General features: G+C 44.7%; 1 protein-coding gene across 1 annotated transcript in view; it reads left to right on the plus strand.

The window, feature by feature from the left end:
* The window catches only part of LOC147747132 (cytochrome P450 4B1-like), a 415,025-nt gene that overhangs the window by 173,041 nt on the left and 217,771 nt on the right, over positions 1-24,213 (plus strand). Inside the window, exon 5 of the mRNA XM_086952390.1 lies at positions 14,164-14,288. Within this exon, the coding sequence (XP_086808516.1) occupies positions 14,164-14,288 (125 nt within the window). The remainder of the gene's footprint in view (positions 1-14,163; positions 14,289-24,213) is intronic.

Below are 24,213 nucleotides of genomic sequence, written 5' to 3' on the forward strand. Positions count from 1 at the left end.
TATTTATAATGTACTAATTATTATTTTTTATATATTTATATGTTAAAATTGTGGGTCATATTATCAAGAACGGCAATAAAATCATCGCCGCTTTAGCGGCTGGAAACTGCAGCTAAAGCGGCGATAAATTTATTGCAGTTCTTCATAATATGCCCCTGTATTTGTTAAAATGTATGAAACATACCTTACTAATGAAATTGTAATTATGTTTATTATTGGAATGCTTTCTAATTTTGGGGATATATATTCTAAAATATATTATTTCAGTATAATAAACAATGTTTTTATATTTAATTTGAAAATGATTTTTTAACTTTTATGATTTTCATTTTAGGATTATTATTATTTTATTCCCCCTAAGGTTTAGGAATATTAATACAATGTATTCATTATTAATAGTTATACACATAATTCGATATGTTAATGTTTATTTTTTAATATATAGGTTTTTAGCTTGGATTATTGTGTCTTATAAGATATGTTTAATATATTTTATAGATTAAAAATTATGTGTGAGTATGTAGTATTGTTTGTGTATATAAAATGTTTAGTGTCCAAGAACGTGTCTAACATGCTTTAGATTGTAGTGGAAATAGTAAATGTTACCCATTTAGTGCCCAACCTCTTCCCCAAATTGGTATAGATTGGAGTGGGAACAATAAATGGCACCCCTTTAGTGTTCAACACTTTCCCCAAATTGGTTTAGATTGGAGTGGGAATAGGCAATGTTGGGTGGAGATTGGCACTTGATCAAGATGGCGGTGCCGTTGTAGAGCTCCCACCAGAGTGCAGCGACCGGCTACGTCTTGCCTTCTTAACGAGGGTGACTCTCCGAGGCTACCCAGAATTACAAGGAGCTGTGACTTGCTCCCCGGAACCACCCGAACACAAGCACAAGTCCCCTGGTGCTGGATCTGAGGCCTGGAAGACAACTTCTGGTGGCCCAGCATTTAGTGCCATAATACTTGGCCCCTGGCGGCACCTCTCCTGCCTTTCCCCTGAGATACAGAGGTGAGACTTGCATCCACGTCAGGGGGCCTGGGACGCCCGGCATCACCAATACTTATGACAGCACCAACACATTTACGGAGCGAGCACTGAAATACGAGCACCGCAAGCAGCCTAGATGACGGAGGGGGACAAGCCCTCGTCGTATGCACAGAGGAGCTTAGCACACACCAGTCTTCCAACTTTCAGGTTTGAGAACCCCTTCCACACTGGCTGCCATCAGGGGATGGGAACAACCTCCAGACATGGCATGGAGTGTGTATTGGACCCCCACCACAGAGTTAGTGCCTGAGCCACCATTTGCATTGGACTCTCTATATGAACTATGCCTCCCTGCACATTCATGGCTCTACACGGACCCAGTTGCAGGCCTTAATCCAGGCAGAACCAATGAGCCTCCCTCTGCCTCCCTGCTGCCCAACCCATGTTTCTCTGTGTTTCCGACAAGTCACCATGAGGGCCTCTGAACCTACCGGGCTCCCCACTTGCTGGGGATCCCAACGCTGTATCAGCTTTGGTAATACTATTCCTTCCTCCATTTGGCTCTCATTTCACCATGATGAAACCCTCAAGACAGCTTCTATTTACAGAGACAGTGACTGGAAAGCCGACCAAGCTCAGAAAAGAGACTGACCCAGCATCTGATTTGGACTTGGAGATTATCTTGGAAACACCAGAGAATTACCTCTCAGAGGCGGCAGAGATTATCTGCATGACCTCCTCAGACACTCAGGGTATCCGCCAGGATATTTCCTACTTCAGGGCCTGAATGTCTGTGGCTGAATCGCATCTGGACCAGATGTAGGAGAAATAAGTCCTCTCCATTGACTGGGAACAGGAGCATTGGCTCCTACAGAAGAAGATCAAGAAATTGGAAGGTCGGTACTGTTGGGTAAAACCTCCAGATTTCAGGTGTGCCGGAGAAGATGGAGGGCGATGACATACTGGATTCTCCTCCCAACATTCGGTAATCTTGCCATTCCCCCTACGGTAGATTTGTGGGTTCCCAGGACACGAAAGCGCTGCCTCTTACCCGAGGGCATAAAATCGCATGCTTTCTTTTCAATCAGAACGCCAGACAGTTGATTCAAGTGGCAAAAATGACCCTTTTCTGCCGAGAGGCACAAGATCTTCTTATCACAAGACTTCTTTCAAGGCACCCAGAACACTTGTAGAAAATTTCTTCAACTGCACCCAGTCTCCGCCAACATGACATTTGCTATTGCCTCCTGGAGCCGACAATAATGTTGATTACTCACAAAGAAAGGGCAACAGAGTTCCATAGCACTGGCCAACTGGGAGGTTACCTGGACGGACACAATCTCAACATCTGATATGAACCTTGCGTTCTGCTGCTGGTCCAATGATGACCCACCCTCGACAAACCAATCAGGCCAGCCAGAAACCCCACTGGACAAATGACAACTGCTGGTGGAGATCACCAGTCAGTGGTCCAGAGACCCTAAACCTCGTCATATCCAGAAAGAACCTCAAACGAGGGACAAGTCTTGCTCCCCCTTAAAGATTACAACCCCTGTGGCCAATGTGGCCTGCTCTTGAACACTAGTTGAGGCAGATCTGTATGATGCATCACTCTTCATCTACAGTGTAGGGGGATTACATACACATTGTCTTTTCTAATACCTGCTCCCCCCCACTCAGAGTCCTGCTACATAGCAATCGCCCTAACCCTATAATAACTTGCATTTTGAGGGTCCTCGGTCGCTGCACCCTGCTTATTGTCTGCGTCCCCTCCAATCCCACCAAAAAAAGGTCTATCAACGGGTTACGACCCCATTGTCTCTCCGGGACACCATATTGGATACTACCAAAATGGGGGACGCAGCACAATGACAGCGCCTCATGGTGATATTGCTGAATGTATATAGTCTCACTCATTACATCAGACAACAGAAGATTTATATTTATGCTAGATTCCTGAAACCTGACATTGCCCTGCTACAGGAGATCCCTCTCTAATGTAGAAAACCAGAAGCTCTGCCAGGAGTGGGTAGGGAGTATCACACCTATAAATCAGAACCCAGGTTGAATGAAACCTACTCCAACATACTCTACTTGATTGAACACCTCCCCTGAACAGTTCCTTCCTCTATTGTGCAAAGTTGCCCAGAGCACCTGCTAGTGACAGAAATCGCTTTGGTCAGCCTCTCCCCACTCTCCTGCTCTAAAATCATACCCCTACCTAATGCTCCCTCCTGCCCCAGAAGAGCGAAGGCCTATCTCCCGTCTAACGATATCATGACTTACTCATATCTTACTCACTTATCTTAGACACCAACAAGATTACAGAGGAACAAATTCAAGCTATTCACGCTAACCCGTACAGAGAACCCCCTCACAACCCTAGAGGCTTAAATATTGACAACCTTATGAGAGTGAACATCATAACGTCTCCTCCCCCTCATACACCGGTCCAACTTAAATGCGTACTTCTCAGCTGCAGGTCAGCCAGCAAACACGCCTCTGACATATTCACCCTCATCCAACACAATGAGATAGACATCATCATCCTCACTGAAACTTGGCTCAATCCCGCTTACACTCCCTTCCTAGACCTCTTAGGGCCTTTTACCCATGACATAATCCATCTAGACAGAGTTTTGAAGACGGGTGGTGGCCTAGCTTGAATACATCGGAGCACACTATTGGTCCTCCACTCTGAGTCCTCTACGCTATCCTCATGCAAATACCTTTATCTCAATATCTTTATTCACAACCTTCCAGTTTGCAAACTACACACATTTTATCACCCACCTGGAGACAACCTCCCGTTCATCGAGCAATTAATGGAATTCATCTCTGGCAATGTTGATTCCGCTATGGCGCAAACCTTCCCTGGTGATTTCAACCTTCACTGGTCCAACCTCAATGACCAAGCTGTTACATGCCTCAAATCCTTCTTAAATGATCACAAACTGATTGAATACTGTGACCAGGCAACCCATAATAAAGGAGAAATTCTGGACCTCATCATCACCAAAGGTCACACCATTTCCCTGTGCGATTGGTCCGTTCATCACAGCATCTTCTTTTTTTATCAACATGGAAGTATCTCTGAGGAAGGTGCAACCAAATCAAAGAATTGGAAAAGGGACTTCAGAAATATCAATGCAGCCGATCTAGCAACCCACTGTATAACTGCCCTTTCTCCACAAGCTGACATGACTGAGGTATATACACTCACTAACTTTTACAACTCTACTAAAATTTCCAAACCGTGGTTCAACGACAACTTAAACACTGTGCACCACAACCTTAGGGCAATCGAACAATCCCGGAAATCGAATCCATCCTCTTTCCAACTAATAATCTTTAGGACAGTAAGTAGCTACTATAACAAACATATCAAGATTGCTAAGGCCGAGGAGGAGCTACGCGGGCATCCAAGATGGTCGCGTGAGCAGAGAGCTCCCGAGACCCGCGCTGCCCTTCTTTATCTATCCTACACTTATCCTGATCACTTCGACGGGCTTTTGAAGCACTATCCTTACTGATGCTGACGATCCTTGTTTGGTCGAAATCGGACTCTGGGGACCACTTTTCTGTCGTCTTCAACTTTCTGGCCTGCCCACGGGCGCGACCGGGGACTCGGCTGCCTACTGTGGCCGACCCGTAATTCAACAACAACGGCTGCCTGGCATCTGGCCCACCGGAGGTGTACTGCTTTCGCTTTCGGTTTCCTGCCTCATTGTCTCTGTCTCCTCCTACTCTGCCCTCGCCTGCTGCCTTCACGATCCACACTTTCCATCATTGGACTGGCAAGGAGGCCGCGATACTCCCTCTTGAATTGCACATCGGAGTTTCTGGATTTTTCCTCCGTCTCACAGCTTCTCCTGGCCACTCGGCCGACATCGAATGTGACATGGCAACGAAAGCTGAGGCCGAAAAACGCAGGAAGGCTGCAACCCGGGGGGGGTCGATCCAGTCCAACATGATCGAATGCTACACCCAGCCGAGAGGCTCCCCCGGTGTTACAAACGTGGGCGCTGAAGGACCTCAAACGGATATGCCGTCTTCTTCGGAAGTATCGCTCCAAGATCTGTTGGCTGCCATTTCTGGACTTAAGGCCGATATGAGTCAGCAATACGAAGCCATCGTGTCCAAAATAGACACGGTGGCTGTGGATGTTACTCTTATTCGGGCCGACTTAGCCAAAACAAATGAGCGGGTGAAGGCATTAGATCTTAAGGCATCGAGTCTGGTGACGGACATGGCGGAGGCACAGTCTGAGATCGGGAATCTACGTGCCTCGCACGATCTGCTGCTCAAGCGTATGGAGGACTATGACAACAGGGCCAGGCGGAACAACATACGCCTAGTCGGAGTGCCGGAATGTGATGGTGCTGCCTCGATCGACTTATTGGTCGAGGAACTTATCGTTGCCAAACTTGCTCCGGTTGGACTCAGTAAGTTCTTTGCCGTAGAGCGCGCCTATCGTTTTCCAGGAGGACAAGTGAAACCAGGAGGCCCGCCGAGGCCTATAATCGCAAGACTATTTCATTATCGAGACAGGGACGCTATCCTCCAGGCCGCCCGTAAACACGGCCCGCTGAAGTATGACAACAATTCTATCTCCATCTATCCTGATTTCACTCCCCAAGTGCAGCGACAACGATCAGGGTTCCTTGGTGTGAAGTGTCGCCTGAGAGAACGGGGACTGAAGTACGCCATGTTGTTTCCAGCCCGACTACGGATTGAATTTAGAGACCGTGCTTACTTTTTTGATCAACCGGAGCGTGCTGCCGACTGGTTGGACTCGTTGCCGACAGATGACTCTGGGAGCGGAGGCCCTGGTGGTGCGGAAGGTGGTGCAACGGCCCAGGAGTAATATGGGGCCCCGGAGGTCCGGACTGAGACTACGTATTGTACTGAGTTAACTAATTGTGTGCTTTGTGGCTCTGCCCGTGGCGGTGCGGGAACGGGTGATTTCTCCCTTCCTCCTCGGGGGGTTCTTTGTGTAGATAAGATGGGGCAACAGGCACACTGCAGTTGGGGGTGGCTTTTTAGTCAGCAGGGGTGCAGGGAGGGGGGTGTTGTAACGGGTTTCTGTTGGGAGATTGGTTCTTGGGGACTTGGTTGTGTTTTGTTTAGTTTGTTGTGTCTTTGTTTTCATGGTACTTCACAGTCTGCAATCACTCCGAACTTGGAGTTGTGGAGGGGGAGGGGGGTGGAATGTAGTTGTCGTAATGGGGGGGGGTGAAATGCGGGTTCTTTCTTGGAACGTGAACGGGTTGGGTGATAGGATCAAGCGGGGCATTGTACTACAATTCTTGAGGCGCCATACCCCTGATGTTGTGTTCTTACAGGAGACCCATTTAATTGGAAATGCTTGTAAAGCCCTCGACCGCCGGGGCTATCGCCTGGTTGCACATGCTGGTTTCACTTCTGGGTCCCGGGGCGTGGGTATCATGGTGAAGTCTTCCCTTGCTCTCGCTATTGACGAGATTATTCTTGACGACCGTGGGCAGTACGCTGCTGTTTCTGGGAGGTGGGAGGGTAAACAGATTGTGCTGGTTGTTGTCTATGTTCCCCCAGGACTGCAGGCTACCACCTATGCTGATCTTGGCAGGACTCTCCTTGGTCTTCCGGATGGACTGTTAATTCTGGGCGGGGACTTCAATTCTGTTATGTCGGGTGAATGTGATCGACTCCCCCCTAGAGTCCTGCTTCCGTCCCAGATGTGGCTCAGTGAGATGGCTAACACTTTTGGCTTAGTGGATGTTTGGCGCTCATTACACCCCACACTCCAGCACTACACTTTTCACTCTGGTGCGCATGGCAGCCTCTCCCGTATTGATTATTTCTTTATGCTAGCCTCCACTCTGTCCACCGTCCGGGAGGTACGACATCTTCCCCGGGGTATTTTGGACCATTCCCCCTTGCTGCTTAGGATTACTGTGGGTGGTCTACTTGGCAACAGGGTCCCCCCGATTCCTCCCTGGCATTTCCGAAGCCCCCGGCTCCGTTCAGATTTGGTTAAGGCAATTGACTGCTACTTCGACGAGAATGTGGGCTCGGTCACTTCCCCCACTGTTCTCTGGGAGGCCTTCAAGACGGTTATCAGGGGTTCTGCCCTATCACTCATTGCTGCAGAGCGTAGGGTAAAGAGGGAGGCTGTTCTGGCTCTTGAAACTGAGATTACTGCGCTTGAAAGTGAGTTGGGCGGGAATGACACGCCTGCATTGTTGCACACTCTGGAATTAAAACAAGCTGACTGTAAAGCTTGTGTCACAGATGCCGCTAAATTGATGCGATCGAATCAATTAGGCCGACTTTATGATGTGGGCAACAAGGCTAGCAAGCTCCTGGCGTGGCTGGATAAGGCTGAGCGAGCGAGACGTGTTGTGCCTGTCATTGTTTGCGAGTCTGGTGAGAGTGTTTCTGATCCTGGTGAAATTGTGGATTGCTTTGTGGACCACTTCCGGAAGGTATATACACCCGTTAGCGATCGGGATGAGGCCGATTCCAGGCTACTATTACGAGACATTGCCCTGCCTATTGTTTCGGATGAGGATGGCCTTGTCTTGGAGGCCCCTTTCACCGTTGATGAGATTGCCCTTGCTATCCGATCCTTGCGCTCGGGAAAGGCGATGGGCCCAAATGGACTGCCCATTGAACTCTATAAACTTTGTCCGGACAAGATGGCCGCCCACCTGTGCCGCATGTTTCTCGAGGCGGTTGAGGCTGGTAGCCTCCCCCTCGAGCAGCGCCTTGCCACCATAGTGGCCATTTATAAGGACGGCAAGCCTCGTGACCGCTGCCCCTCATACCGCCCCATCTCTCTCCTTAACGCGGAACCTAAAATCCTGGCCAAGGTTCTGGCCAATCGGCTGCTTAAGGTGATTTGCGACCTGATCCATCCGGATCAATCCGGGTTCATCCCACACAGGAACACTGCCCTTAATCTGCGTAGGCTCCACAGTGTTCTCGCAAGAGCTCCAATTCTTGCCGAGCCGGCTGTGGTTGCCTCCTTGGACGCCACAATGGCTTTCGACACTATCGAATGGCCCTATCTCTGGGCGACTCTCGCTAAATTTGGCTTTGGCCCTAATTTCATCGCATGGGTCAGGCTCCTTTACGAACGGCCATTGGCTCAGGTCGTGGTAAATGGTAGATGCTCCGATCCCTTCCCTTTAGGCCGGGGTACGCGCCAGGGCTGTCCGCTCTCCCCACTTCTATTCGCGTTGGCGCTCGAGCCCCTTGCCGCGTGGCTCCGGTGGGAACCTTCCATTAAGGGGATCAGGTGGTCTCCAGACCTCGAGGATCGTGTCTCCTTATACGTGGATGATATCCTTCTTTATCTCACATCCCCTCAAAAGTCGCTCAACGTTCTCTTTGACGTTCTCACGTCTTTCGGTAAGAACTCGGGACTAGTCATTAACTGGACTAAGTCCTGTGTCTACGTCATAGCCGGGACTCTGCCGCCTCTGCCTCGCAGGTTTCCCATACTGGTAGCGACCGACGGCTTTAAGTATTTGGGGATTTACGTCTCCATGACTTCTTCTGTCCGCTATGAGCGGAACTTGTGTGCTCCGCTCCGTAGACTCAAGCAAGACGTTCAGCGGTGGCGTGAACTGCCCTTATCCCCATTGGGCCGAGCGGCACTCTTCAAAATGATGTCGCTCCCCCGATTTCTCTACGCCCTGCAGAATTTTTTCGACCCTGTCCCTGCTCGCTACTTCCGTGAGGTTGAGAGTCTGCAGCGACAACTGATTTGGGATGGCCGTGCCCGCATTGCCCTGTCCAAGCTCACCCTCTCATGGTATGATGGTGGTATCGCGTTGCCGGATATTAGACGATACTACTGGGCCTCTCACCTGAGCGCTATCAACCATGCGACATACGCCCCGGAACCTGCTCCTGCCTTTGCTTTGGATAAACTATTGTTACCCAGAGGCAACTTTAATAGGGCACTGTACTCTAAGGCACCCTTACGACTCCTCACGGGCCCGACGAAATGTGCGGTGCGGGCATGGAGAGATGCCACTGTGGCCACGGGCTGGGGTGGTAGGCTAACGCGTATGACGCCATTGTATGATTCGGATCGGTTGGGCAATCTATGGAAGACGAAAGGATTTGAGAAGTGGGACATGATTGGGATCAGTACGGTGGAGGATCTATGGGCACGCGGCGCGGTTAAATCCTTCGAGTTATTGAAACTGGAATACCGGCTTGATGATAGAGAGCACTTCCGGTACATGCAGGTGAGGCATGCCCTGTCCTCCGTCTTTCCATCTGGTACCGACATACCGCAGTCCTCCCCTTTGGAGGATCGGGTTCTAGACGGCCACGTCCCCGATAGCACTATCTCCTTGATATACAAAAAGCTTGTCAACATCAGGGCTGATCAACTTGAGAAGCTTCGCGCTTCCTGGACGGCTGACGGACTCGAACTGGACGACGAGGACTGGCATTCAGCGGTATCCTCCCCTAAGGAGGTGGCTATTCCGGCTCGGCTTCGCTTTGTCCAGTTGAAGATCCTCCACCGTGTGTATCTGGCTGGAATGCGTCTGGTGCGAATGGGTTTGGTTTCGGATGGACGATGTAGGCGTGGATGTGGGATGGATGGTACCTTCCTTCATGTTCTGTGGGAATGCCCAATGATCGCAGCCTTTTGGTCTAGAGTGCATGATGTTATGGGTCGTGTCATCGGGATCCCACTCCTTCCTGAAGCACGACGTTGTCTGTTAAATGTGTGGGAACCGTCTGATTGTAATGCTGCCCAGACACTTTGGGTTACCCTGGGCAACATGGTCGCAAAGAGAGATATAGCGCAGCTCTGGGGCTCCCCTAGGTTACCATTGCTCAGTGCCTGGAAAGAGAACATGGACTGGTGCATGTTCAGGGAAAAAACTGTGTATGAGGCGCGGGGACGTCCAAAGAAATGGTCCAGGGTCTGGGCCCAGTGGAATTCATATCGTGGAGATATTTGCTCTCCTCCATTGGACTATGAGGTTCCTCTCCCCTCCTCTCCGTGATTTACGTTCCTTCTCCAATTCCCACCACACGCTTTGTTCTCCTCTCGTGCTCGCCCCCCCCTCGTAATGCGTCCTTCTTTACTAGTTCACCTTCCCCCCCCACCTCCAGCAACCCTTGCCACTATGATATCATGTGTTTGTGTGTTGTTGTTCCTTTCGACAAAAACATAAAATTAAACCTTTCTTATCCTATTTGTATTGTCTCCTAATCTATTTTTTAATCATACTGCTTATGTCATAGCGGCCGGCCCCGCGGGGTTGTAGGCAGACGCTGTGTATTGTGCATTTGTAAATAAAGGTTTAAAAAAAAAAAAAAAAAAAAAAAAAAAAAAGATTGCTAAGGCCGACTACTTCAGATCCCAACTTAATCAAGCCCCTAATCGCCCCAAGAAACTTTTTGAGTTGGTGAAACAACAATCGGTGGACACACCAAACCGCTCAGTCTCTGGAGTCAACCCACCTTCATGCGATGATGTGGCTGCCTTCTTTACTGAGAAATCCAGTCTCATCAATATTGATCTTGACTCCTAAAGGTGGTCCGTAACACGTTCTTCCCTGGTGCCTCTGTCCTGCCTCCACCCTCCGTCATGTGCCCGCAGGACTGTTTACTTTCCGGGCAACTCCCCAACTCACCTTCAACCCTAGTTGCTTAACACCTTCGACGATCATGACGAGCTCAGCTCGTCATGAGGTACACCTCCATACACTCATGACGAGCTGAGCTCGTCATGAAACAATAGTAATCACGAAATATCAGCACAGGAGGAAAATAGCACTAGCATCGATGGTGTTAAAGACAAGGTAAAACAATTTCTAGACTCTTCATTGAACTCCCCACAGGCAGATCTAAAAGGCTATTGGTTACAATTGGCTTTCAAAAGCGCCCTGGATTTCCTTTCACCCTTCCTTCCCCCATTCCGCCATCCTTGAAGTTATGTCATGACCACCAGTCTTTTTCCACCTTTGGTTATGCTGTGGTCCTTACCACATTCTTTCAGTAAAGATGAAGTGTTAAAAACAAAATAGTAATATCAACCCTTTAGTGTCCAACACCTTTCCCAAATTGGTTTACATTGGAGTAGGAATAGTATATGTTACCCCTATATTGTCATTTAATTAGTATTGTTGTTGTTTCAAAGGATAATTTGAAAAGTTAATAGTTCATATTTGTATTAAATAACATTATTCATTATTATTTTCATAGTCTAAATAAATGTATTACATTTTTTAATTTTTTGATATTTTGTCAACCTTTAGTGTATATTTTCACATTTCTAAATGTATACATTTCTACCTAAAAAAATGTATATAGAATATTTTTAATATATTTTGATTTTTAAATAAACTATATAAGTCATATTTAAATACCATTGTTTGTTGTACTTTTTCCAGGTTTTCTTTCTAGTGTTTAACATTTTTGTAAACATTTATTAAATTGTTTCATATGCATACACTTAACATAATTTTAACATACTTTTTTCAGCATATATTAACTGATTGTATATTTTTATTCTAGTGTTTAATTTACACTTTTTTACATTTATTAGCAATATTTTGAGATCTTTGAATTTTTTTAAATATTTGTATATGTTTTTCAATACATTTATTGAACATTTTTTACTTATTTAATTTCTGTGGAGAGATAGCATTTTTTTCATTTCATTTAATAGCTTTTTCAATGCTACCTTCTATTTTGTAGACAATTTGTGTCATAGTTAGTCTATTTTCCAGGATCCAGGTCTTGGTAGGATGCTGCTGTTTATCGGGACAGATAAGTCCTTTTCAAAGTTTTATTTTAGTGTTTTGAATGTAGGGGAAATGTTGAGGGAGGTCTAAAGATTAATTATAGTGTTATTTGTGTATCTCTAGTTGTATTGATTGTAGTGTTTTTTACTAGCTAGTTTGTTTTTCCATACACTGCATTGGTAATGTAGCAATATGTTAAGTGATATTGTTTTATATTACTTGCTTTTTGACGATTAAGGGCCTGATTGCTCATTTTGCGGTGTCTCAAACAGTTGACAGACTGCTGAAACGTCGTTACAATTAGGATATAACCATTTTCGGTACTTAAATGAGCCCTTATGTCAGGGAGACAAAGGAGATGTAGCCAAAGGCCACCATGTGTCTGTAGTCATTGGCAGCTTAAAATAACTTATGGGCATATGTAGTGAGACCAGGGAGCCAGGCCATTCTTACATAGGCAACTGTACATGGTCAAAAGTAATGCACAAGGCCGTTTTGGAGCACGGTAGAGCTCAGGGTGGGGGTAAAAGACGCAGCCTGGGCATCAGACCACTGAACAAGATTACAGACCACATAGCAAGAGGTCAGGCTCAGTCAAAATATCTAGGCGTCAAAGTATATAGTAAGAATATATTTACTTAAAAACTTTTTCTTTACTCGCGAGACAAATGTTCAGGACTGCGGAAAAACTAAGCAATTTCCATTAAGAAATGAAGCTACAGGAACTCTGTGAATATAGACGAAATGTTATCTATAGATTCTCACATTTCCCAATGCTTTGATCAGGACCCCAATAAGATGTCGTAGATGACATCACAAACATAATCAACATTATGACTGATCCAGCAAATGGTAACCGTTTGTGGATCAGTGAACAGACATGGTTTAGAAGAAATCGAGAGGGGCGCCAACCACAGGGCTACAAAATCAGCTGCAGCCAGCCATGGCCTTGTGGGTTGTGAGGGAACTGGTGGAGAGCACAAGGCCGGCCCCAAGGCATACTTTGATTTGCACAAGGTCTTGTCCAATGGATTCTTTGTGTTAATTTGCCTTGTGCAAGGGTAGAATAAGGTTAGCCCATTTGCCATGTGTCTTCTGGACGTAGCCAGGGCCACTGGAATTATGTGATTCTGTAGCCACAGATAAAATGTATACCCCTCTCTCACTCTCTCTAGATGTCTCCCTCACTCTGCTCTCCCCATCACTCTCTTCCACTGTTTGACTTTCTTTCTCTCTGTCTTATCCTGCCGATATCAGCAATACGTAGTTAATTCACTAAACCATCTATAGTTTATAATGTACTTCCCTCCATGGACTGATTGACAGTAGGGCATCTAAGAGGGAGAAAGGTCGGTCGGCTCCGGTTGTATGGCATTACAATGCGCGCTTTTACCAAGCGTGCCATTACAACGCTGTTTTTACAACGCAAGTCGCTACAACGACTTGCGCTGTAAGCGCTGGATAGTGGAATAGTTTAATTTTCTATTCCAACTCCAGCCCACGTTACAGTAGGGAAGGTGTTGGAATAGAAAATTAAACTATTCCCTATCCAACAGCGCCCTCCAGCGCAAGTCGTTGTAACGACTTGCGTTGTAATAGCAGCGTTGTAATGGTAGCGCTTGGTAATACCCGCGTTGTAAAGGCTGTTCCCCGTCGGTCCCAGACACTAGGGACGAGAAATCTCATAAAGAAATTGAGGGACTAGGTATTTTACGGCTACACTGTATTTAGGTAGTGATAGTGAATACTGCTACACTTTATGATGATATTATTATGTATTAATGGCAGTAAAGGCTGGTTAAAATATGCAAAATTTAACAGCAGTAACCTTGCCACCACAGGTAATTTGCAATCTTTCCCAGCTGAGCTCCAGGTACAGTGGTGATGCCTTGCAGTAATGTTATTACCACTGATATGCAGTACTGCTGTGGCTGACAGCATTTTCTAAAGAGGCTCATGTGAGACAGTTCCTAATGTAAGACACTGACACAATAGACTCACTGGTTTTTGGGTGACTGTGTTTTGGCCCTTCTGTGAAGACTGTATTTTATTTTGCACAGAATATGTGTTGCTTGTCACAGTGAAAACCATCCTTCTTACAACATCATTGTTGTTAGAGCTTGTGTGATATCACTTCCTATGATGGCACTTCCTGTGACGTTATCTGTAGTTATACCAATTTTGTTCCAGACAAGGTTGGGGAACCTAAGGCAGTTAGGGATTTTCACATGCCAATCAAGGGGTTGCTGACGTTAGTTTCAGTACTGCTACGTAGCCATGTGTAAAAGCTGAAAATAAGCTACATGCAATGCTTTGCAAGAAATATGATGAGTGTGTTTCTTACTGGTTTCTTTTATTGTCGAAACATTTCATGTTTCATACCTTTAATATTATTTTTCTTTTGCATTAGGATAAGTGGGATAAAGACATTGACGACGAAAAGTCATTGGAACTATTCAAATACGTCAGCCTGATGACCCTCGATAGCATCATGAAATGTGCATTCAGCTATGAGAGCAACTGTCAGATTGATAGGTTAGTGTCCTCGGCCTTCACTTGAGAAAGCTAAATTAACCAATTAAAATATATTAGACAATATATGTTCCTGTGTCCTAGAACTGTAGCTCATTAAAACGTTCACAGCAAATAAATGTGCATAGCCCCCCCCCCCCCCCGTAAAATAGAAAAATTAATGTGAATTAACTTTAATCATCTGCTTATTGCTGCAATCGAAAGCAAAAAAAATAGGTTGGGTTTCCTGTTCTGTTGCCGATAGAATGTCGTGCATTAAAATGTCACAAATGGTATACCTAAAGTGTTCGAAGCCCTAGGACTCAATTTTATTGTCAAAAGAACAGATGATGGGCGGAATGGTGAATTAATCGAACATTCACCCCCAGTCACATATCTTGGTTAAATCCATTGTTTTGGGGTTTTTTTGCACACCATTCCAGTTTAGACCTAGTCATATGCAAATCAGTCTTGAGCCTGTTCCCCATGGGAACAGTCCTGCCCAAACTGGCAGTCTAGATCCTCCCTGGACCAGAAACAAGCATCCTAGGACCGGTTTCAGGGTTTCATTCATCATTAGTCAGGATAGCTTGAATCTGGTGGAATAGCGAGCACAGGAACCACGTCTGGGCATATCCAATGCACTTAGGGCAACAAATGCACAAAGGACACATCCTTATTTCTGGTCCAGGGAATACCTGGCTTGACAGTTCCGGCTGGTCTGTTCCCATGAAGAACAGGGTCAAGACTTATTTGCATCTGGCTGGGTCTGAACTGGGGTGGCAAAGTGAGCCAAAGAACGATGATGGATTCAACCAAGAACTGTAACTGGGGGTAAATGTCTGAAAAGTTTCAGTGCTATGTCTATCATCTTCTTGTGTTTGCTCAATGTTATTGTCGAACAGCTTGAGATCATTTAACTTTTCTCTCTTTTTGCTGTTGCAATTGAATTTGGAGTCTTTCTGCATCCAGGCTCACTCGTGTGGAGAAGTGTGGCTCATTAGTTAGAGCAGGCAGACCTTGATGCAGAGCTCTGGCCAGGGACCAGGGTTCGATTCTTGCCTCGGCGGGTCTTGGGCTCATAAATTCCTCCGACTGGATTTTCTCGCCTCAGTGCCTATTCAAATCATGGGTTCCATGCTGCAACTCTGGGCAATAGCTTGCTTAGTCTCCACAACGGCCCCACAGCGCCGGGGATGCCTGGTTTCACTATGGGGGTGCCCAGGAGTGGACACTTCACACAGAAAACCAGGAAAGGTTCCCTTGCGGTATTCGTACAAGCGCCTGCGGGTAGCTGTGCGCTGTACAAAAACATTTACAGACAAGACTTCAACATTCTTGGCTTCGTGTTCATTTTATTTATTTGAGCTTATTCCCAGACATGTTTACAGGTGCACCTTTTTTACTGGCACTATGAGCATATTTTGAAATTTAAGTGCAGAACTTTCTGTGCCTGACCTAACGATTTTTTGTATTTAATTATGCCTTTCTAATCTTGCTTGTATATTGATTCCTTAGAGAAGGTATGCTTTAATAATTCACACTGTTTTTACTAGTTTAATTGCTATTGTATTCACAATTATGATTATTGAAATATTTATATTTTCAAGTGGAATCCTTTTGTAAATTATTTATGGCAGTTTTTTAATCCACTTTTCCTTCCACTGGTCCTGTGTATAGACCCTTTTCATAGAAGGAAATCATTGGTGCATGCTTCATTGGCCTTTTATTAATATCTGCAAACAAATGTACATCAATTGGAACTGATGAAAACTAAGCAAACATTTAATAATAATATTAATAATAATCCACATAAATGATGCCTGGTTACACCAACTGGTGTGTCCCCGCGCTGGAAAAAACACTCTCCAGAGAGGCTGTAAAAAGCCAGGAATGCTTAACAGACTAGAGAATATACAGGTTTCACAACTGGAAAAAACAGGCTTTTAGTTTTTTTGGGAAGAATTTATGGATAATGGCTATCTGCTATTCGGGTAGCTAAATCTGGATTCTTTGAGGAGAGAATAGGCTCTGCGGCCAACTCCTCGAAAGAATCATTTAGGGTCATTAAAGAACTCCTGAAAACCCCCGAACCTCAGGTCATTCACGAGGACCCACGTGAGAAATGCTCAGAACTGGCCTCCTTCTTTAAAACTAAAATTGATAACATCCTTGCATCTCTCCCCCGGCTAACCGAGGATGTCTCCTGGGGTGGTAGCCCAGGGCCTCAGTCCAGGGTGCGATCAGCAGAGTTGGTTTCTCTTGGTCCTGTCACTGTGGAAGAAGTTCTCACAGTCCTGACGACCATGAAAAGTGGTTCTCCGAAAGACCCTGCACCCATGAAGTATCTGAAGCAGGTAGCCCCCACCATCGGCGTCCAGTGACGGACCTCATAAACCTGTCCCTCACCCAAGGAGTGGTACCCCCTAGTTGGAAAGGAGCGGTTGTTAAGGCTCTCTTGAAGAAGCCTAACCTGGACCCAGCCGACCTTGCCAACTTTAGGCCTATTTCCCTGCTCCCCGGCCTCAGTAAGGTGGCGGAGAAGCTGGTGAATAGTCGCCTATCGGGCTTCTTAGAGTCCAATTCCCTTCTGGGCGACTCCCAAACGGGCTTCCGCCCCGGTCAGGGGACCGATACTGCCCTGCTGGCAGTCGTGGAGAATGCTAGGAGCATTTTGGATTCAGGGGGATCGGTGGCAGTGATCCTCCTGGACCTCAGTGCTGCATTTGACACCGTAGACCATCAGGTGCTTCTTCAACGGCTGTCGGGGGTGGGTGTCTCCGGGATGGCCCTCAAGTGGTTCGCTTCCTTTTTGGAAGGCCGGACATTTGAGGTGTGGGAAGGCCACGAGAAATCATCCTCAGTACCTCTCCAGTGTGGTGTGCCACAGGGCTCATCGCTGAGCCCTACCTTATTCAACATTTATATGACCCCTCTGGAGAGTGTGGTACTGCCTCTGGGTATCAAGATCATCAGCTATGCTGATGATACTCAGTTGGTGGTAGGCCTTTCCCAGTCGGCTTACCAACCCGACCGGCTGCACACGTGTTTGGATAAGATCTTCACGTGGATGTGTAGCTCAGCTCTCAAGCTTAACGGCTCCAAAACGGAACTGATGCTGCTGGGGAATTCCCCTCCCTCTTTACCACCTAGCAGTTGGCCCAGCTGCCTGGGACCCTTACCCACCCCCAAGCAGGAGATCAAGAGCCTGGGGGTGTGGCTCGAGCAGGACCTTTCCTTTAAAACACACACAAAAAAGACCGCAGGCGTGTGTTTCGGCCTGCTCCGATCAGCCCGGAAGATTTTACCTCTCCTCCCAGTGGCCTCTAGGAGGTTACTCATTCAGGGGCTTATCATCTCGCGGCTGGACTTCAGTAACGCGTTGTTTCTGGGTGCTCCAGAATCCACCCTAAACAAACTGCAGCAGGTGCAGAAAGTGGCCGCCAGGCTCCTGACGGACCTTCCTAGGCGTCAGTCGGCTCGCCCTGCGCTGAAGGCGCTACACTGGCTCCCTGTCAGAGAGAGGGTGAAATTCAAGGCACTCTGTATGGCCCACAAAATTCTGCAGGGGAATGGCCCATCTATCTTAGGGGATATGGTTCATTCTTACAAGGCCTCCCGCTCTCTCCGTTCTGACCATCAATACCTGCTGCAGGTTATGAGGGTGAGGAAGGCAAGAACCGGTGGCAGAAGATTCTCCATAAACGTGGCCACCCTGTGGAACTCTCTCCCTCTGTACTTGCGCTCGGAAACGAGTTTTCTATGGTTCCGCAAACTTTTAAAAACTCATCTGTTCCCTGCCTAATTCCTGTGCCTAGTGTGGAGGCGTTTCTCTCTGGATGAGCGCGGGGATGCCCAAGGGTAACCAGGCGCTATATAAAACTCACTAATAATAATAATAATAATAATAATAATAATAATAATAATAATAATAATAATATCCCCCCTCCGCGCTTAATGGGGCGATCCTGTCTAAGGATACCGTAGTCGGAGGGAAGGGCTTGTAATATCTCGGGGCAGAGTCCTCATTCAGCCGTGTTTCCGTGAGAAACATGGCATCAGGTGGATTGTCAGTAAGACAATCACAGATTTCAAGTTCATGCTTACTGACTGACCTGCAATTATTATTATTTTTAAGTTGTATTTATTAGTTTTCCAAAAAAATCATAACAAAGGCACAATGTGCCAACCAAAAGCCAGCGAGCATTGCAGTCACAATATATAGAATATACAATAGTTGATAAGGTCCATCTTGGTATTTGCAAATAATCATGCATCGGGTGAACAACCTGCAGAGGTCAGGCTTTAGAATGTGTACAAATAGCACAGAAATAGTATTGGACATTCCAGCATTGAAAACAATTAAACAAAAAGAAAAAAAATACAGTCATTTGAAACGCATGGGGTGAGCATCATATAGAGGAACTGCCTGAGTCTATACAAATAGCAACACGCCTAGTAAACAGCTATGCAGTGCTGTATATATCATTTTTCCATGTTAACCAACACGACTTCCCTATTCCCCAACAACTTCATCTTGTACAGAAGGGACGACACGTGTACACCTCCACTCCAGAAAAGGTTCCCATATATCTTTTGGTCTGGAAGTCGAGGGCATCTGGTCCCAAAATAAACCAAGTTGGTGTGACCATAAGTAACATCAGATAACCAGTCTTTGAATTTTGGCACCCGTTTCCTGCCCCAACGGATGGCAACCTGTCGTCCTAACCTAATTTCATTCTTGCTTCTAATGCTCACAGATTGTATCTTATTACATGTGGTTTAACCAACTTGACAACTAATGTTTAAATAAAAAATGTCTTCATTTATTCGTATTTTAGAAGCAATTGGTTTGCATCTTTTATCAGTTAATATTTATCAACATGTTGGAGTCTTGTGTTTGCAAACAAGTATATATAGTAGTTGTAGCAGATCGTATATTTGGCACTTTAAATTGGCATCTACTATCTTATTGAAGATGCTGAGAAACACAAACTTTGCACCCGCAGCCTGGATCAGGAGCGCAGGGAGACTGCAAGATAAGCTTAGCACACTAAGGAGTCAGTCTCTGGGAGCTGATCCCTAAAATTCATCTGAACCTCAGTGTTATAACACCCTGATTTTTTTACCTAATCAATTTGGCTCAGATAATGTGCAAACTATTATTAGATTCTGGTAATTCAGCATGCTATGATGAGGGTTAAGGTTACTTTGGCAGCAGCTACGTAATACTGTAACACTTAAGTACTAACCCATTTCTTAAGGTAAGCTTCTTCAGCAACTGAACTCCAGAGTTGTACAACACATAATGAAACATTTCTTAAACAGTGGTTCATAGAATCATGTCCTGTGGCACATGTGATCATACTAGGCAATAACCCCAGTTTCTGGTCTGCCCCATGCTGGCCTGCAGATATGGGACCCCATCCTGTCCCCACCAGGAAAGCCAAATGTCTGGGGGTCATCATTGATGATCACCTACAATTGGGCAACAAGTCAATACAGTGGTATCCTCTTCCTACAACATCTTGAGAATTCTTTAAAAAATTCAAATCTTTCTATCTATGTCAGTTAGGAAGTCAGTGATCTCCACATTAGTACTATCAAAGATAGACTATTGTAACGGCCTCTACTGGGGCCTGCAGGCCCAATATCTGAACAAATTGCATGTTCTTCAGAATTTTGCAGGCAGACTTTTACTAGAAGTGCCCAGGAACCATTCTATCTCCGCCGCACTCAAAGACCTTCACTGGCTGAAGATTAAAAATAGAATTAAGTTCAAGGCCCTCTGTCTGCCCTATAAAGCGGTACATGATTCTGGACCCACCTTTCTGAAGAAAATCTTTTGCAGGTACGCCCCAACTAGAAACCTAATATCATCAAGCATGCGTAGAACACACTCTATTAGATTGAAAAAATCTAAATGGGGTGGCAGTAGCTTTGTGGTCAGAGCAGTCACATCCAGAAACCTCCTGCCTTTCAGCATAAGGTCTGCCCCTTCCATGCATCAGTTGAGGAAACTTTTGAAAACTTGGCTTTTCAATCATTAGGTTCTATTACGCTGCACATCGTGGCTCACAGAATTAGCGCCAAGACACGTCTGGGTATACGTCGCACTTTACAAATTGGGTAACATAACGTACCTCAGAACTTCCTGCAGAAGTCTTTGAAAATTATACTTTGGGTAAACCATGGGAAGATTCATTCACAATACAAGCTTGATAACACAATTGTCCACTTTTGACGTATTTCACTTGCTGCTCCGTGGAAACGAAGGGAGAGATGGCTTGCAGTGGGTCACTGATTTGAAGGGGAATGAGCAGGAGCAAGATGAGCAGATCACCAGAAACTGTATCCAAGAAAGGGTGTCTCACATGAAATGTGACATAATAACTTTACAATATGATTATTCTAGATATCATAGTTGGTATACTGACAGAATATCGACAACTAAAATAGCCCCATACCACAATATCGAGTTATAAATATCAATATAAAAAATATCGATATCCTATATTTATAATTGTAAGTACAAAAATATCGACAAAAAAATGTGATGTCATAAATATAGTTGTACAAAGTATGTTTTTATATATATATATATATATATAAATATATAACATTAAGAAATATTAATTATATTTAAGAATACAATTAATTAAAAAATATTAGATTCAATATGCATTTTAACAAATATAACAAATAAACTTAATTAAAAAAAGTTAAATAAACATAATAATTAATATACATGATATTTATATATCTTTACTTTAAAGCAATTATTAAACAAATAATTTTATTGTATTTTATAATTTTAAAATTATATAGAAATGTAATATATATATATACCAAGGGGAACCTACATCGTCCCCCGGCCCCCTGGTTTACTGACTCTCTTAAGGAAGAAAAAACTAAATGCAAGGCACTTGAGAGAGATTGGCGCAGAGATTTCGATCCTGAGAAAAAAACCAGGTATTATATAGCTAGAAATCTCTACCATACTGCTTGTAGAAAAGCTCGCACTACATATGTAGCCACGTCCATAATGGAAACTGCGAATAAATCAAAAACGCTGTTTAATACAGTTAAAGACCTCGCAGGGGCTCAAACTACTGCTCCAACGCGACCCCTAAACATGAAGCAATGCCAAGACTTAGCTCAATTTTTCTCTGACAAAATTGACAATTTGATTGTCGAGATAGGTAAAAACACTTCTACAACCGCCCCTAAGGAAGATTGGGAGTACACTCCGATCATAAATCAGACCCTTCATAATTGGCCCCCTATCACAACGGATGCTCTCATCTCAATTATGAAGACTATAAAATCTGGTTCTCCTCAGGATCCCATTCCTATTAAGGTAATAAAATTACTTGACACGCCTGCCCTCAAAATCATTGCGGACACCCTAAATTCATCTTTGGAGCTTTCCACAGTGCCAAAGATATGGAAACATGCTATAGTGACACCCTTGTTGAAAAAACCTACAGCCGATCCGGATAAATTAGCCAATTATAGGCCTATTTCACTCCTTCCCGCTTTTTCCAAATGTTTGGAAAGACATGTGCATTCAGCACTGACGCTTTTTTCAGAGGAAAATGCCTTACTTCACTCCACCCAGTCAGGTTTCCGAGCGGGCTTCTCTACAGAAACTGCCCTACTGGGTGTTTCTGAAACCATGAGGAAACTCCTCGATGACGGTCAAACGGTTGTGCTTATTTTACTTGACTTAAGCGCAGCCTTTGACACCGTATCGCATAAAAGGCTAATCGCTCTACTAGGAAAAAATGGAATAGGCGGAAACGCACTCCAATGGATTAGATCATTCCTGAGTCACCGGACCTTTCAAATATCATCGTCAGCGGCATGCTCGGAAACCTTCAATTCCCCTCATGGAGTACCGCAGGGCTCCATCCTTAGCCCGCTTTTTTTCAATTTATATCTTAGACCCCTAGCGGACCTAGTGGAAAAAGCGGGTCTAACCTTCATGTCGTATGCCGACGATTCTCAGATTGTGTTCTCACTATCTGAACCCCAAACTTCTTCTCCATCTCTCCTTAAGGCTGGCCTGCTATCCGTTTTCAACTGGATGTCAACTAACCAGTTGAAATTAAATGGAGATAAGACGGAGATTCTCCTTCTGGGCAGGAAACCAGAATTTTGGAACTCATTGCATTGGCCTTCCCAGATGGGAAATCTCCCGACTCCAGTGCCGCAGGCTAGAAATCTGGGGATAATCCTGGACAATTCCCTGTCCATGATACAGCAAGTCAACAAAGTAGTGAGCATCTGCTTTACCATCTTGAGATGGCTCAGAAAGGTCCTGTGGATGCTGCCCAGCCCTATGCAGAAAACGGTGGTCAACGCCTTAATTACATCTCGGCTTGACTACGGGAACATCCTGTATCTAGGTGCAAATAAAGCAGTCACAAAAAGACTGCAGCTTGTACAAAATGCGGCCGCTCGTCTTCTTTGTGACATACCTAAAAACAGCAGCGTGTCCCCTTACCTGCGTGAACTGCACTGGTTGAGGGTGGAGAATCGCATTAGGTTTAAAGCACTAAACTACATGTTTAAAATTAAAGCAGGTACCGCTCCTAAATATTTGCAGGCACTAGCTTCCCCCTACATCCCTAATAGGAATTTACGATCCAAAGCAGCTGATAAATTCTGTGTCCCCAGATTTAAGCTGGCCAGGATGGGAGGCAAATCTTTTGCCTACCTGGGTCCCGTCATTTGGAATACACTCCCAATTCAAATACGCAAAGAGCAAAACCCTCTCAGTTTTCGAAAGGAGATAAAAACCTGGTTGTTTAACCAGTAATCCGATCACCTATGCTGTCTACACTCTATACCAGGATGTGTGTTGGGCGCCGGGAAACCCTTTTTGGGTAGCTGTTGCGCCATATAAGTTGATAAAATAAATAAAATAAATAAATAAAAAATAAATAAATATATATATATATATATATATTTATATATATATATATATATATATATATATATATATATATATATATATATATATATATATATATATATATATATATATATATATATATATATATATATATATATATATATATATATATATATATATATATATATATATACCGATAACATAAAGTATATTTTAAACAAATCTAATAAATTAAAACCTTAAACTATTTAAAAATCTTTAAACTTAATTTTCCCACTTCAGTCAGTGCAACAGTAGGGAAAGTGTTGGATAGTGGAGTGGTAAAAATTACTATTTCCACTCCAATGAGTACAACAGTAGGAAAAGTGTTGGCTAGCGGAGGGGTCAAAATTACTATTCCCACTCCAGTGAGTGCAACAATAGTGAAAGTGTTGGATAGCCGAGGGATAAAATGTACTATTCCCACTCCAATGAGTGCAACAATAGTGAAAGTGTTGGATAGCCGAGGGATAAAATGTACTATTCCCACTCCAGTGACTGCAACAATAGTGAAAGTGTTGGATAGCCGAGGGGTAAAATGTACTATTCCCACTCCAATGAGTGCAACAATAGGGAAAGTGTTGAATAGTGGAGGGGTAAAAATGACTATTTCTGCTCTATTACTATTCTTGGCGGGGTGTAGTCCTTAAATGTAATACAAGGCCTACGTTCATCGGCGATGATTCCATCATTGGTGTAAGGGGATCGGTCATGCCAAGTCAGAGGAGGTGAGGTAGAGGAAGCATGGGATTCCATCAATGAGCGGGAGGATAGACTTTGATTTGGTGGAGTAGAAGGGACAATGTTAGACAATGTAATTTTAATCCTCAAAGATTTTGCCAAACAATTGTAGATTTCGGTCCAATGCTTATATAAGGATGTTCCTATTGTTGCATAAGAAGATGGTTAGTTCAGCTTTGAAGTCTGATGAGGGTATTATGGAGATTTGGAAACGTTCAGTGTTTTTCTAGTTGCCTTAGTTCGGAGCAT

Source organism: Lissotriton vulgaris, chromosome 1_1, assembly GCF_964263255.1.
Source record: "Lissotriton vulgaris chromosome 1_1, aLisVul1.2, whole genome shotgun sequence".
In the NCBI taxonomy this organism is placed as follows: domain Eukaryota; kingdom Metazoa; phylum Chordata; class Amphibia; order Caudata; family Salamandridae; genus Lissotriton; species Lissotriton vulgaris.